The following is a 17691-nucleotide window of genomic DNA, read 5'->3' as shown; positions in this document are numbered from 1 at the left end:
CAGTCACTGGCCTCCAGTCAGAGAGCCAGCCATCTACCAGTCTTTTGCTTCCTCCGTGAAGCCAAAGTCGAATCCAATTTACTACCTCATCTGAATGCTAAGTGACTGAACCTTCTTGACCAACCTCCCATTTGGACCTTGTCAATGGACTTGCTAAAGTCCATGTAGACAATACCCATGCCTTGCCTTCATCAACTTTCATGGTAACGCCCTCGAAAAACAACACAATCGGTTAGACGCGACCTACCTCGATGACGACCCCCTAATTAGTTCCCGTGTCTGCAAAATCTTAAAATATCCGGTCTCTTAGAATAACTTTCCCACTACTGATGTCAGGCTCACTGGGTTATAATTTCCCGGTTTATTCTTGCAGCCTGTCTAAACAACGAAACAACAGTCGTTATCCTCCACTGGCACCTCACCCGTGGCTAAAGGACGTATTAAATATCTTTACTAGATAGATATTCAAGCCTTAACCACGATGTAGCCTATATGTAAATTGTATCGTCCATATTATTTGCGGAATTGCGTTACGCTCTTAATCTCAAAATGAAATCCTGCAACTGCAGTGGGTGAGCAGACTGCAAACGAAAGATGGACGTGCAAGATACGGTCGGAGAAGGGAGAATCCTCCTCGACCGGAAACTCCTCTTGCGGTTGCCCGCAAATTCTCATGCATTACCGGCAGCCGGAATTCCCCGCCGCAGGGCCGGCGGAGCGGCCGACCCCGACGCTGACCCCTCGACCCCTGACACGCCGACGCTCGCGCGCTTACGTCACAGCTTCTTGTGACATCAGAGCTGCAGCATGGCGGTCAAGGTGACACAACTGAGAATAACTATGATATTAGGTTTTAGAATAGTTGGAACTGAATAATTTGCTGGTTGATTTGCTAAGCTGATGAAGCTGGTAGTATTGTCAAGCCTTGTATCAGATTTTAATTGAAAAGTGAATGCTGATCTTTTTTCTTAAAGCTTGTTGGTCTTTATCGTTTACAGGCCTCGCGCTAGTCTGGCCTTGAATTAGCTTTAAAATAATTTTAAGTGAAGGAGATTGTTAATTGATTTTAACGCCTGAATGTAAAGTCAAGATATTGCAAGTTTTGTTTTGACATTTCGCTATCTTCTTCCAGCAACGGACTGTTTCTGTGCAGTTCTTTAAAATGCCTTATGGTTCCGAGACGATAGTGTAACTGTCTTTCGACTGTCGGGGAGAAATTCAAACACCAGTTTTGCAAATAAGAATGCTTGTAATATTTGGCAGTACTTGGGTAATTTTAAAACGGCTAGGCTTGACGAGAGATGGTTCGCGAATCTTTTTATTAAGGGGAAAATGTATTACTTTTAAGCTTGAGTTATTAGTTGTATATTATGGGCAACAGCTGACCTCGCCGTTCACATACATAAGGTAATCTGTTGTATATGAATGGCGAGACACTACAACTGAATATTGAGAAATGGAGTATTCCAAGGAAATGAACACTTTTATCTCTGTGTTCATTTTTATTGACAATGACAAGAATGGTTTTTTTCCCTCAGGTGCAGTCAACAAAAAGGGCAGAGGTCAGCGAATTAAAGGGAGTATTTCTGAAGGTAATTGACATATTTATGGTGTTTAATAAACTACTTTTTCGCTGCTAATGTGTAGTTTTGCTTTCACACCAGGAAAACAATGGAAATCATATATCGTTCTGAAGTAACATACTTTTAAGTTGTGTTGTAGTGCTTTAATTTTTTCATATTTCTAGTTCTGTAATCTAGATTGTGAATTAGTTTAGATGGATGAGTTTAATTATCTTGTTGATCATTGTAGCTAATGTCAAATTGGTAAGCAAATTTATTATTGTCACGTACTGAGGTGGTATTAGTGAGAGTGCCAGATACTATGGGGAGAAGTCAAGGAAAATGGGCTTGAGAGGGAAATATTCAGATAGCAGAGCATATTTGATGGGTGGAATGACCTAATTCTGCTCCTATGTTTTATGGTGTTACACTTTGACACTGAGTAATTTAGTATTATGATTTCACTTCTAACCTAATGTTTGTAATGTTAAAAGTAGAGAGATATTTTTTAATGCACATCAGAATACAGTATTTGAATACAGTGTTTGAGATTTAAATTCAGTCTGTGATAGAGGTTGGTTTATAGCAAAGGGATTATTTTATTTGTAACAATTTTTACCTCTAATACAATGTTGCACAGAACCAATCCTTTCTAAAGTTAATATGTAGGAAGGTAGTTTTGGTAATTATCTTTTCTTTTTCTTATATCCCTACCTGGAAATATAAAAATAGTTCCTTCTGATTGTTGATGATTAGATTACAAAATAGACAGCTGGCTTATCTATTAGAAGAAAGGTCATTTTGTTTTGTAACCTTCACACCCAAGGAAGCATGATGTTTAACACTCTGTTTAGCTGTACTTCAGGAAACTTGTCTGGGGTCTTTAAAAGCGTCTTGGTGTGAACAGAATCAGAATCAGGTTTATTATCACCAGCATGTGCCGTGAAATTTGTTAACTTAGCAGCAGCAGTTCAATGCATTACATAATCTAGCAGAGAGAGAAAAAAATAGTAATAATAAATAAAATAAAACATAATAAATAAGCAAGTAAATTACACGTATTGAATAGATTATTAAAAATGTGCAAAAACAGAAATACTGTATATTTTAATAAAGTGAGGTCATGTCCAAAGCTCCAAAGATTCAGGAATCAGATAGCAGAGGGGAAGAAGCTGTTCTTGAATTGCTGAGTGTGTGCCCTCAGGATTCTGCATCTCCTACCTGATGGTAAGAGTGAGAAAAAGACATGCCCTGGGTGCTGGAGGTACATAATAATGGATGCTGCCTTTCTGAGACATTGTTCCCTAAAGATGTCCTGGGTACTTTGTAGGCTAGTGCCCAGGATGGAGCTGACTAGATTTACAACCTTCTACAGCTTCTTTTGGTCCTGTGCAGTAGCCCCTCCATACCAGATAGTGATGCAGCCTGTCAGAATACTCTCCATGGTACAACTGTTGAAGCTTTTGAGTGTATTTGTTGACATGCCAAATCACTTCAAACTCCTAATAAAGTATAGCTGCTGTCTTGACTTCTTTATAACTACATCAATGTGTTGGGACCAGGTTAGATCCTCAGAGAATGACACCCAGGAATCTGATCCCTCTAAGAGGATTAGTATGTGTTCCTTCATCTACCCTTCCTGAAGTCCACAATCAGCTCTTTCATCTTATGTTGAGTGCCAGGTTGTTGGTGTGGCACCATTCCACTAGTTGGCATATCTCACTCCTGAACATCCTCTTGTCACCATCTGAGATTCTACCAAGAATGGTTGTATCGTCAGCAAATTTGTGGATGGTATTTGAGCTATGCCTAGCCACACAGTCATCTGTATACAGATAGGAGAGCAGTGGGCTAAGCACACATCCCTGAGGTGTGCCAGTGTTGATTGTCAACGAAGAGGATCTGTTATCATCAATCCACAGAGACTGTGGGCTTCCGGTTAGGAAGTTGAGGATCCAATTACAGAGGGAGGTACAGAGGCCCAGGTTCTGTAACTTCTCAATCAGGATTATACGAATAATGGTATTAAACGCAGAACAATAGTTGAAGACGGCATCCTGATGTAGGTGTTGGTGTTGTCTAGGTGGTCTAAAGTCATGTGAAGAGCCATGGAGATTGCATCTTTCTGATCAAAATCTGATCAAAGCAGTCCCTTTGTGACCAAAATCTTAAGTTTGCAGTGTGCAATTTCTTGGTATTCTACTTGATTTTATAGCTAAATTAAAAATGGACAAAACTTCAAATAAGAACGAAATCCTGTTTCCATGCCTCCTTTTACTTTGTAAGTACATCAGTGCTTCTAGTATTTCTTCACAGCACATGTGATACATGATTATAAAAAAGAATGGGAACACTGAGGGCAGGAGAAATTTTTTTTTGTAGTAAGAAAATAATGACAGTGCTCAGCAGATATATTTACAAAGGGGAGGAGCTGGTTGAATAACTAAAGAGGATTAAAAAGACTATAGACTAAAATTGTTAATTGAAATTCAAATTAGTAAATTAATCATTGCTGCAAGACCAAGGAGGATTAATAAGTTATTGCCACTGCTAACAATTTTCCAAAATTAATTTTGAGAATTGTTTCACAAGCTGGAAAGAATAATATGGATGACTTTAGACCAGTAAACTTTGCTGGAGAGTCCAGGTTTGTGATAGTTATTTGTCAGACACATACTCAGACAGTGTGGATTTGTAAAAGGCCAACCTAATTTAGGTTGTATAATTTAGAAAAAGTGAAACCAGTGAGAGGGACATTTGCTGGAGGTTAAGATCTGTGCAGGAAGTCCTTCATGGTTTATTCAGAGATAGAGAGTGGAATACAGCCTTTGAGCAGCACCACTTAGCAACCACAATTTAATCCTAACCTAATCACGGGACAATTTACAATGGCCAATTAGCCCAGCTGGTATGTCTTTGGACTGTGGGAGGAAACTGGAGAAAACCCATGCATTCCATGCGATGAATGTACAGCTCGTCCTTGTTGAGGACACCAGGATTGAACTCTGAATTCTGACCACCCTTCCCCCTCCACCCCCCAAGCTGTATTAAAGTCATGTTAACTGCTATGCTGCAGTGGTATATTTAATTACAGATGAAGCATTTGGGACTTTATTTTAGCACGGGAAATAGTAATTATTTAAAGTGTAGTTATTTTTTTGTGAGCGTTTGCAGTGAATTGTATTTTCTGTTAAACTTTCATAGTTGGAAATTATTAACTTATTGAAATCAACAATTGAGATAGTCTCAGAAATTCTAGTGGTATGGTCTTGATTAGTCTTAGAATCATAGAGAGATAAACTTGAAAGCAAGACCTTTAATCCAGAGTCCACACCAATCCTGAACAAATCATTTACAGTAATCCTACTTTAATCTTATTGTCTTTTTTTAATTCCCCCACATTTTCATCAACTTTCCCCAGATTCTTTCACTTATTTACACACTAGGAGTAGTTTGTGGTGACTGATTAATCAACTAATCTATGTGGGATGAAAGTAAAGCATGAGGAGAATCTGCAAACTCACAGGCAGCATTCGGATCAAGACTAAAGCCAGATCTCTAGTACTCTGGTAGATGTATCACTGTTATTTTACTTTTTTGTAAATAGGCATGTTTGATGCCATTTTAAATTGTATGAAAGCAATTATCATCTCAACTATATTTAGCTATTTGCATATTGTCAAAATTGATTAAATACAATATTATTGAGTCAGACCAAGACAGCACTGAAATAGGCCCTTTGACCCATTTAGTCTGTACCATAACCCTCCATATCCCACCCATCCAAATTTGTCCAAATTTCTCTTAAATGTTGAAATTGTTACTGCATCCATTACTTCCTCTAGCCCCTTGTTCCACACAATCACAATCTTCTGAAAGAAGTTGTTACCCCTAAAGTTCCGTTTAAATATTTTATCTTTTGCCCTTATGATTTCTAATGTCACCCAACCTCAGAAGAAATGCCTGCTTGCGTTTACTCTATCTATATCCTTCATAATTTTGTATACCCCTAATAAGTCTCCCCTCGTTCTTGTACACTCCAAGGGATAAAGTCCTAACCTATTCAGTCTTTCTCTATAACTTAGGTCCTCAAGTCCTGGCAATGTCCTTCTAAATGTTCTCTGTTCTCTATCACTATTATTGATATCTTTCCTGTAGGTAGGTTACTAGAACTGCACACAACACTTCAAATTTGGACACGTACAAGCTGGAGGAACTCAGCAGGTTGGGCAGCATCCATTGAAACGAGCAGTCAACGTTTTGGGCCGAGACCCTTCATCCCCTGCTGAGTTCCTCCAGCTTGTTTGTATGTGTTGATTTGACCACAGCATTTGCAGTGTACTTTGTGTTTACTTCAAATTTGGCCTCACCAAGTCTTTACAACTGCAACATAACATCCCAACTCCTGCCTATTCCTTATAATTCTAGCTAGCTGGCTGTGCTTTGATCTAGAAATGGGGTTCTCAACCTTTTTTTTTAATGCAGTGGACTGAAACTATTAAACAAGGGATCCATGGACCCCAAGTTGGGAACCTCAGATCATAAGGCTAAGTATATTGCTTATTAGAAGGACATGTGTGCTTGGTCTGAGTTTAGCATTGTACACAAGTTGCTGAAGCCAATTTAGTATGTAGTAAAAATCTAGAATAGCCTATCTTCTGAATCTTAATTGTCACTGGGGGAAGTGCAAAACTGTTCAAAATATTAATCGGGAGAAAAAATGAAATATCAACAAAAATTTATTTGTAATGCTTTCGTTAAAACTATACCTTTAAAATAGCCTGGTGGCAGGGTTATTTGAAATTGGTTATTTCGGATGTAAGTGCCAACAAGCCCGCTGAGCTGGATGTATGCCATTTGCACTTGACTGGCTACTGAATTGGATGGCATATCAAAGTAAGATGGTTGATTATGGGGGAAATGAAAATATGGACCAGCTGCACTATGACCTGTTATTAAATTGCAGTCAGTTGGCAAGAGGTTTGATGACATCTGTGACTGCTTGTTTTCAGCAACCATTGCTTTTGGAGAAGTTTGGGAGGAAAGAGAGGATCTGGGAAGTTTAATGGTTGTAAGCATTGCTTAATACATCTATGGAATTAGTACATCGTAAAGTAACTCATGAGACTTACAAATTTAATCCTTGGTTTTCTTGTTTTAAATAATGTGAATGAATAGTGGGTTACTGGTATTGCTTATCAGTCTAAATTAGTAAAATTTGTAGTTAAAAGATAAATACTAATTAAAAATGAGCTTCTAAAATGCTTATGTAGATTTGTTATGCATTTTTTGAAGGGTAACCCATACATTTAATGGTGATGATCAACGGTTATTGTGTAATAACAGCTTTGAATATCATAAAAATATTTGGCTTATAATAGTGGTGTTGACTGAATAAGAGCTATCTTGTTCATCCCATTTTTGTGCTCTTTTGTCATAGCTCTGCAAATTTGACATCACTTTTAATCGTGTGGTATTTGAATGTAAATAGAGAAATTTTAATGTCATTTACAATTCATCGTAATGATCTACCATTGTTGCTGGAAGTAATCTAATAAAACAATAATTAGAATTTCCCTTGCATGCATAGCTTTTTACATCTTTTCCAGGACAAACAGTTGAAAGTGAGAGTTGAAAATGTCGCAGGGAAATACATGGATCTGGGACATAAGCCAAAGAGTTAAGCAGTTAACTATCTCCTTAAGCAATAGATTGATAAGGAAGTGTCAATTAGAACAAGTGAATTCAGTGCCAGATTGTATAAAGAACAAGTTAGGAAAAGACAGATCAACATTAAAATAGCTCCGGATAAAAGAAGACAATGGAGAAGTAAAATGTGTTTGAAGTTTTCATCAGTTAAAATCTGAAAATATGAAACTTAACAGTCCAAATTAATTGCATTTATGACCTTTTAACCATAAATGCTACCACAAATTGCATTTGAAGAGTGTCATATGTATTTCTATTAGGCATATTCATAAAGTCTTTCGGATTAATTTTATGGTGATAGTTATTGATTTTCGTGTAGCAGTAATCTGTGATATCATCAGGCACAGGAGAAATAACTCTACTGATAGAGGAAAGATCAGAGAGGTAATTTTCCAGTACTTAAATTAGTATACTTAAATTCATGGAAAGTTCACAACAGAAAAGGTGATCATTTGGTCCAGTATTTCCATGTGTCCTGTCTTTTGGAGCAACTCACTAGATTCATCTCCTGACCTTTCACCTTGCAAATGTTTAAAGTTTTAAATATTTTATCCAATTCCTGCTTTGAAGGGCACTGTGAAACTGCCTTCACTATTTCTGCAGGTGCCAACCACAAGCCATGTTCTACAACTTAACAATTATACCAAGACAGCAGTATCCCTTCTTTTCTTGTAATTGTAGTTGCAAGGAGAATAATGCATGAGATTTACTAAAAATGCTACTCAGCAGGCAAAGCAAAGAAAGTTAAGTGTTAAGCATACTAGAGATAAAATTGTAATTTTAGGGGTTTGTGAAAAACAGGTGTTACTCTTAGAGTGGCATTCAAAGCAGTTATTGTGGAGTGGGATTATTACTTAAAGGTTACCAAGATGTGAAGGAAAGGTTAACAACTTTATTTAGTGGCTATATACATATCAAAGCTGGCGAAAAGCCAATTTCTATTTTCTATCCTCAGATTATTTATGAACAGGCAGCTGGATTTCTGTCATTGACCTTCTGTACCAATGGTGACTTGGGAACTTATGAAGTACTCTGTGCTATTGGAGTCTGAATTTTTTTTTCTTGTTAGTCCAGAACATTACAGCACATAAACAGGCTCTTTGGCTCAGCTAACCCATGCTGAACTATTGTTCTGCCTAGTCCCATCAATCTACACCTGGACCACAGCCCTCCATACCCTTCCCACCCATGTACTTACCCAAACTTCTCTTGCTATCAAACCCGCATCCTTCACTTCCACTGGCAGCTCATTTCACGTTCTCAACACCTTCTGAGTGAAGTTCCCCCTCGTTCCCCTTAAATATTTTACCTTTCACCCTTAACCTGTGACCTGCAGTCATAGTCTTGCCCAACCTCAGTGAAAAAAGCCTGCTTGTAGTTATCCTTTCTATACACTTCATAATTTTGTATACCTCTACTGAATCTTCTCTCATCTTCTCTGGTACAAGGAGAAAAAATCCTAACTTAGTCTACCTTTCCCTATAATTCGGATCCTTAAGTCCTGGCAATATCCTTAAAATGTTCTCTGTATTCTTTCAATTTTATTGATTTCTGTAGGTAGGTGACTAGATCAGCACACGATACTCCAAATTTGGCCTCACCAATGTCTTGTACAGCTTTGACATAATGTCCCAGCTCCTGTACTCAATACTTTGATTTATGAAAGGCTAATCTACCTGGCTAATCTACCAAAAGCCATATCTACCTGTGACGGCATTTTCAAGGGGGCAAAGAAGTGGCAGATGAACTTAATTGGTACTTTGCACCTGTCTTCACTGTGGAACACACTAGCAGTGTGCCAGAGTTCTGTGAGTGCAGTGGAGGCATGGTCCTGGAGGACTGGAAGATAACAAATGTCACTCTCCTCTCTAAGAAGGGAAGAAGGCAAAAGAAAGGAAATTATAGGCCATTTGGCTTCTCAGTGATTGAGAAAGTGGAGTCTATTATTAGGATGAGGTTTTGGGGTACTTGGAGACAAATAAGAAAATAAGTCAAAGTCAGCATGGTTTCTGTAAAGGGAAGTCTTGCCTGACATATCTGTTAGAATTCTTCGATGAAGTAACAAGCAGGGTGGACAAAGGAGAGGCAATGGATGTCATTTATTTGGATTTTCAGAAGGCGTTTGACAAGGTGCCACACTTGAGGCTGCTTAACTAGATAAAATCCTATGGCATTACAGGAGAGATGCTGGCATGGATAGAGGAATTGCTGACAGACGGGAGACTATGAGTGGGAATGAAGGAGGGCCTTTTCTGGTTGCCTAAGTCTAGTGGTGTTCCTCAAGGGTCAGTATTGGGATTGCTACTTTTCACATGGTTGTCAATGATTTGAATAATGGAATTAATGACTTTGTGGCAAAGTCTGTGGATGATACAAAAATAGGTGGAGGGGTAGGTAGTGCTGAGGAAGCACTGTGATTGCAGTAGGACTTGGACAAATTGGACAGAATGATAATGCATTTTGGTAAAAGAAACAAAAGTGTGGATTATTATATAAATGGAGAGAAAATTCAAACATCAGAGTTGCAGAGGGATTTAGGAGGCCTCATGCAAGACTCCCAGAAGGTTAATTTACAGATTGAGTCTGTTTTAAAGTGGGCAAAAGTAATGTTGGCACTTACTTCAAGGAGAATTGAATATAAAAGCAAGGAGATAATGCTGAGGCTTTCTTTATAAGAATAGTCAGGTTGCACTTGGAATACTGTCAACTGTCTGAGCACCTCTGTGACATTTTTCCAGAGTGGTAATGCCGCACCTCCCCCTTTAATACGTTTCCCTCAATCATATATAAAATAATGAAATCTAAGACTAGTGAGCTGCCAGTCCTGTCCCTCCTGCAACCAAATCTCACTAATGGCTACAATGTCATAATTCCACATGCTGATCATTAGCCTTGGCTACAGTACTCCGTGCATTGAAATAGATAAAACTCAGGACATAACTTCCACTATGCTCCACCTATCGATTCCTGTCTTTGTATGTAGACTTAACATAATCTTTTCACACAATGACTCCACTATCTGCCTTGGAACTCTGGTCCTCATCACCTGTTACTCTAGCTTAAACCCCTTGGAGCAGCATGAGCAAACCTTCCCGCGAGGGTATTGGTTACCCTCCAGTTCAGGTATAAATCATCACATCTGTAGAGCCTTCCCTAGAAGAAAGCCTAATGACCCAAAAACCTGACGCTCTCCTTCCTGCACCATTTTCTTAACCATGTATTAAATTGTATTATCATCTTATTTCTGGCCTCACTAGCACATGGCACAGGAACCTGGAGGTTCTGTCCTTTAACAGCCTGTCCTGTTCTGCCTGTTATTTTCTCAAAAAATTTCAACATATTTCTCAGGCAATGTTTCCCCTCAAGGAAACCACGTTGACTTTGGCCTATTTTATCATGTGTCTCCAAGTATCCAAAACCTCATCTTAATAATGTACTCCAGCATCTTCCCAAACAAGCGCCCTATTCTAACCCTGGCTGCTCCGCCTAAACCCAACTTCTTTGTATTGGTCATTGCCAAGTGCCTAATTACCCAATGATTTCAAGCCCATTGAATATCCCAAATGGTTCCGCTCACACACACTCGTCACAAGCAACACCTCACACTATCCCAATGCTGCTAAATTTATTAATCTTTTTCTCACAAGAAAGGTATTGATTACATAAAATATAACAATAAAGGTATTCTGCTGAAATAAGTAATAAACATGCAATGGCTCTGAGCTTGCAGTAGTAATGTTGTGCGGCTCCCATGTGTGAATATTTAATGGCGGAAATCTGTAAATTTGTGTCATAATACTGTTCCTCCATAGGGAGCACATTGACAGAGTTTCAGTGATATTTAAACTTCAGTATTTAAAACAAAATGCTGTTATTCAAATGACTAAATTAATAGAAGTGGATAATTAATTTTAAGAATATATAGTTGAAGGAAATAAATTTTGTCATTATTAAATGGTCCTCAATTTACTTTCTTTCTGTTGCTGACCCTGGCAGCGTCATCTTATGAATACAAAACCACAGCAGATAATCAATAAACATTGAAACATGGAGAAAAAATGTCAAATCATGGCTGTTGCACATGTTCTTTGCGTCTGTCTATGAGTACCTTATCCTGGCTGATGGACAATGTACATTTGCAGCTGGGTAGGTGGTGTCTGCAAGGAACAACATTCCTGAGCCAACCAGCCTTTTCTGTGGGACTTCATTAAATAATCCATGTTGAAAACACCTGTTACATTCTCTTTTCCACTTCTGCTGCCTCAACAAAAATATTCTATCATGTTTTCTGAAACACTGTTCGCTATTTAACATATTAGGCTGCCTTTCCTTTGCCAATTCACACTTCAAGTGCCTTTTAATATTTCCCTTTATTATCCTTCACAAAAGCTTTCCTGGAATAGAAGTAAAATTGCATAGCATGCCTTTGTCTGCCCATGTCCTTGCACTCTGGTTGAATATAGGTTTTATTTTTGTCATTTTCCTGTACTCTGGCACATCTCTTGTCTAGGGAGAATTGAAAATTATGGCAAGACTTTCATTAGCCTCTACATCTAGTAACCTCTTTCAAACACCTAGGATGCATCCTAGTACATTTCAAGGGTAGCCGGCCTTTCTAATATGCCATCCTTTCACTCTATTACTGAGTCTGCATTAAAGTTTTGACAACATCTCCTTCCCTGGGAAAGACTGATTTTAAAAATGACTCAATATCCCAGCCATACTTTCTGTATCAAAAGATAGACCAGTCTTTAATCAGTTTGCCTCATAAAACCAATTTGTGAGTTTTTTATACCTATAGAGACTTTTCTAGCAGGTCAGGCAACATGAGTGGAGAGAGAAAGACAGTTGATATTACTAACCATTTGAGTTCTAATGAAAGATCATTGACCTAAAATGTTTATTTTCATTTTTTCCTTCCACAGATGCTGGCTACTTGCAGCATTTTCTGTCTTTATGTTGGATATTTAATGTTTTATTTTTCTTGTTTTCACATTAGGCTTATTCAGTTGTACCTGTCTATTATTCATCACTTTTACTTTTTCCTCATGTTCTGAGTCTGGTTCCTTTAACTTTCCTCTTTTTTTTTGCTTTTTATTTTGCACCAGATTGGTTTTATTGTTTACCAACAATCTGTTGAGAACACAGTGGATTGACCAGCATCTTTGGGAGGAAAAGAAGTTTTGACATTCGGGTCAACAATTGTATTGGGACAGAGAGATGGTCAGTACATAGGGCGTGGTGAAACAGGAGTCTGAGGTGATTAATAAATTTAGGAGGAGTGAAATTCAAAGTAAATTTTATTATCAAAGTACATATACGTCACCATATACAGCCCAGAGACAGGCAGATTGTGCTATGTAGGGGAGGAAAGCAAGGATGGAGTTAGGACAGTGGCAAGTGAATGTTAGTTGGAGGCAGATGAAAGGGAGAGGGGGGAGAAAAGGAAAAAAGGCGGGAGAAGGCAAGTGTAAAGATTGGAGACAACTGCTGCAGGCAGGTAGGCAGGGACATAAAGGGCTACCAGTGCCGGATTCAATTAAGTAAAGGAACTGAGAATGGGAACCATTAGGGGCGAAGTGAATTGCATTTAGGACCAGACTAGATGGGGGAGGGATTTGTAGGTAAACCTGTGTGTGTCAAGAGTTGTTGAAGTCAGGATTGGAGGGGGTGAAGATGCATTTTCTCTTTCCCACCACTCTTGGATGGTGGTAACCAGTTTATGCTTTCCCGTTTCTGTCACAGCAGAATTTTAGAAGAAGGTAATGAATGGTTCCACAATTTCTGCAGCCATTTAAAAAAAGTGCAATATAGGGCTTCAAATCCAGAGGATGTGTTTATCAGAACTGGATTTAATATCACTGGCACATGTTGTGAAATTTGTTATTTTATGACAGCAGTACAGTACAATATATTTTTAAAAACTCTATAAACAACTGTAGAGAGCTGTAAAGTGGTGCAAAAAGGGAGCAAACAATCGGTAATGTTCGTGGATTGGCTCATTTTCTGTTAAGAAATCTGAATGGCAGAGGGGAAGAAGCTGTCCCTAAAACATTAAATGTGTGTCTTCAGGCAGGTCTATCATTTGATTCAGTAAGTATGGCTGGAATATTGAATGAGTCATTTTTAAAATCAGTCTTTCCCAACAGTCCCTGATGTTAGCAAGGAGTGAATGTTATGAGTGATGGAAGTCCTTCATGATGGATGCCGCCTTTTTGAGGGATCGTCTTTTGAAAATGTCCTCGATGCTGAGGAGGCTAGTGCCCATGATGGAGCTGGCTAAGTTTGCAACTTGCTGCAGCTTTTCCAATCCTCTGCAGTGGCCTCTCCATACCAGCTGGTTATGCAACTAGTTAGTGTGCTTTCTATGGTACATCTGCAGAAGTTTGCAAGAATCTTTGGTGATGGTTGCAACTACATTAATATGTTGGGTCCCAGTTAGATCTTCAGAGGTGTTCCCGTCATTCCTTGATACAGTTCAAGGTAGTGCATCAGGCGCATATGTCAAAGGACAAATTAGTCCGTATTTTTTCTAATATTAATCCTATTTGTGATTGATGTAATATTGAGGTGGCTACTTTAATACATTTGTTCTGGTCTTGTATCAAGTTAGATAATTTTTGGAAAGAAGTCTTTAAAACTTTATCAAAGGTTCTGAATTTGAACCTGCAACCAAATTTACTTACAGAAATTTTCAGGATCATTCCATCGGAAGCAGGACATATTCCTGTTTCGGCTCAACTGATGATAGCTTTTACAACTGTATTGGCTAGGAGAGACATTTGCTTAAATGGAAGGATTCTAATCCACCTACTGTTATTTATTGGCTTGCCTCCATTATGTCCTGTTTAAATTTACAGAAAATAAGAAGTTGGACATTTGATATATCCTCTAAATTTGAGGAAACTTGACAACCTTTTATTCAATATTTTCATATGCTTTGACTTATGGCCCTTCTAGTTATCTTTTGAAGTTTTGGATTTGATCAGAAAGTTTTTCCTTTTTTGCTTTCACTATCAGTTTGAGCTGCCCAGTTCTTTTTTCCCCCCCCTGTTTTTATTGTGTTTTGGGGTTTTTCCCCCATACATTTCAATTATAAAAGTTTATATTTTTTTCTTTTTATGGATAAGAGAAGAATCAGTTACTTTTCTCTTCTATTATATATTAGATTAATACTATGTTTGATCTTGATAATGTTTATTTTTCCTTTTATTGGAACTGTTATTGATATAGATATTTGTGATAATTCTCCTTGTTTATATATAATGTACCTTTTAATTTAACTAATAAAAAGATTGATAACAAAAGATCTTCAGAGATGTTGACACCCAGGAACTTGGAACTTGAAACTTCTTACCCTTTCCACTGCTGATCCTCAATGAGGACTGGTGTGTGGCCCTTCGATTTTCCTGTGCTGAAGTCAACAATCAATTCCTGATGGTGACTGCAAGGTGGTTGCTGCAATACCATTCAATCAGCTGACCTATCTCGCTCTAGTATTCCTCCATGTCATCATTGTGAGATTCTGCCAACAACAGTTGTGCCATTGGCAAATTTATAGATGGCATTTGAGATGTGCTTAGCGACACAGTCATGGGTGTAGAGAGGGTAGATCAGTGGGTAAGCATGCATTCTTGAGGTGCGCCAGTGTTGATTGTTAGTGAGGAGGAGATATTACTTCTGATCTACGCTGACTGTGATCAGTCAAGAATCCAGTTGTAGAGGGAGGGGCAGAGGACCAGGTTTTGAAGCTCGTTGGTTAATACTGAGGGTGTGATGGTGTTGAACACTGAGCTCCAATTAAAAAGTAGATACCTGATGTTCGCATTGCTGCTGTCTAGGTGGTTCAAGGCCAAGTGGAGAGTCAGTGAGATTGCATCTGCTGTAGAACTATTGAGGCGGTATGTACATAGTAGAGCGATACGATCCTTGCTTGGGTAGGAGTTGATTCTGGTCATGACTAACCTCCCAAAGCACTTCATTGCAGTATATGTGAGTGCAATTGGGTAGTTTAGCAGTTCACCCTGCTCATCTTGAGCACTGGTTTGATTGCCACCCTCTTGAAGCAGGTGGGAACCTCTAACTGCAGCAGTGAAAGATTGAAGATGCCCTTGAATATTCCTGGTTTTCAGTGCCCTACCAAGTACACCATCAGGGCCTGACGCTTTGCGAGGATTCACCATTTTGAAAGATGTTCTGACGTCAGCACCTGAGTCAAAGATCACAGGGTCACCAGATGCTGCAGGGTGTAGTTTTATTATCCTTTTCAAATAGTGCATAAAGGCATTAAGCTTATTTGGGATTCAAGCATCACAGCCATTCATGATGTTAGGTTTCGCCTTGTAGGAAGTAATGGCCTAAAAATCCTGCCACAGCTGGTGTGCATCTGATTTTGTCTCTGAATTTCCATTGGAATTGTTACTTTGTTTTAAACTAACTTATCTTAGGTTATAACTGGTCTACTTGTATACTTCTGGATAACTGGTCTTGAATACTACAGACCAAGCCTTCAGCAGACTACAGATGTCCTGGTTCATCCATGTCTTTAGTAGCTTTTGCATTTTGCTAGGAAGATATACAGAATATTTGCTTGATGTTTCTATGCTTTTGCATTCCAGTTATTATTCCCTATCTCAGCTTGTGAGGACCACAGTTCACTAATGCAGTTCTCCCCTGTGTCTCTGTGATTGGAGGGCATCAGCTGGGACATTGAAATACCAGCTGTCAAATGTTTCATTGATTTGAATTTACAAACTTTACAGGAGCTGGTAGTGCTGGAAAGGACGGGCCACAAACTCTGAAGAGAGGAGCAGAAATGGAGGGGAAAAATGTGATGCATGCTTACGCAATATTCATGTTATAAATTAAAATAGATTGTGAGAATTCAGTGATCTTCCCAATAATGACCAGAATGCTTTTCTGTCGATGAACTGTTGGGATACATTGTTCACTGAAAGTCAATTCTTGGAAGAGATTTTGAGCTACTGCTACTTTATATGAGCGTGCTCATGTTGCAGTTTATCCGAATGATGTTCCAGCCACAATTGATTAACAAGGAATGTATGTTAAGTTGTGAACTCCAGAGTAGAGCAACCATGTCTTCAATTAGTGTGTCTTGATGAGACTGGATCAAAAGTTTGCAATGGAGCTGTAACTGGGAGATGAGATTTTCTTTAGTATTTTCCTATGAGATTATTAATCTTTTGGCGCGGCATCCAGATTTTAACTTCATTCACCATTTCCATTCATTGGTACTTAGTGATGGCAACCTGGAGATTCAAGGTTATAGAAGTCTTGACGGAGGGTCTTGATCCGAAATGTTGACTGCTCCTTTCAACGGATGCTGCCTGACCTGCTGAGTTCATCCAGCTTTTGTACATCAAGGTTATAGAAACTCTTTTCTATCTCATATATTGAGATGTCAGAGCAGCATGACAAAATTGGGGCACTTGTTCAAACGTGTGTTTCGGTATGGCTTTTTAACTATCTTACCGAGGATTTGAAATAATATTTGAAAGCAACAAATGTTGCTTCTTTAAGTCATGGTTTCAGTGAACTTGAGTAAGCATCCATCTCATGAAATTGCACTCCTGTAAAAGTACACGATAATTCTTTGTACAATTTCAAGTGCAATCTAATTTCTTTAAATTGTTGTTCTCCTTTATTTTTAAATTATAGCATAATCTTGGCTTTCTCCACCATGCCAGTGCTCTTTCTCTCTGCTCACTTTGCTGTTTCTGGGTAGTTTTGAATTTGGGAAATGATGTAAAGCCAGTGCTAATGGTTTCAGCCTATAGCTGTGCTTCACACTTTCATTTCTCAATCTCCCATATGTCTCTTTATTCTCTTTCCTGAGAATTGTTAGTAAATACTAACTACTGTTTTAGGGAACACTTCTATTTTAGCAGAAAAATATTATTGTGCAATGTGAGTGTATAATTCAAAAACACCATAATTTCTTAGCTTGCGATTTAAACAAAAGTAGCTTTAATCACTGTATGAAAATAACTTGTCCTAGCTATCAAAATGTGACTTGTCAATTAAGAGGGATATTTCAATGAGAAAATTCAAAACAAAAAAACTTAAAAAAACACTGAAAATTGGGTCTAGCTTTCTGGGTACCTTGGTTGCATGTACTCGTTGATCAAATGGCTTGTATCTATGGTTTATTGCTCAATGGTTTTGAGTATAACACCATCACTGGCTTGTGAGAATCTCTGGCCTATGATCACTCAAACGGAGAAAGAGCATTTGGGATGGTATTAAGAACTTCTAGTTTTTTTGAGTCAGGGAACATAGAAGCCCAGCAAAAATGGCCTAAATAGCATAGTACCTCCTAAACTACACACCCTGCCCTCCCCATTTCTAACCTCCTGCCCCACTAACAGCTGAATCAAATGTGGAGTAGAAGTAAGTCATC

The 17691-nt window shown here is 38.5% G+C and overlaps 1 protein-coding gene across 1 annotated transcript in view; it reads left to right on the top strand.

The window, feature by feature from the left end:
* Positions 1-762: 762 nt before the first annotated feature.
* Positions 763-17691, top strand: part of slc25a12 (solute carrier family 25 member 12) — an 84230-nt gene continuing 67301 nt past the window's right edge. The window contains exons 1-2 of the mRNA XM_059966643.1: positions 763-819; positions 1539-1592. Coding sequence (XP_059822626.1) covers positions 808-819; positions 1539-1592 — 66 coding nt within the window. The 5' untranslated portion in view covers positions 763-807. The remainder of the gene's footprint in view (positions 820-1538; positions 1593-17691) is intronic.

Source organism: Hypanus sabinus, chromosome 4 (assembly GCF_030144855.1).
Source record: "Hypanus sabinus isolate sHypSab1 chromosome 4, sHypSab1.hap1, whole genome shotgun sequence".
Taxonomy (NCBI): Eukaryota; Metazoa; Chordata; class Chondrichthyes; order Myliobatiformes; family Dasyatidae; genus Hypanus; species Hypanus sabinus.
The sequence above is the reverse complement of the archived record's forward strand: the minus strand, read 5'-3'. Positions and strand labels throughout refer to the sequence as shown.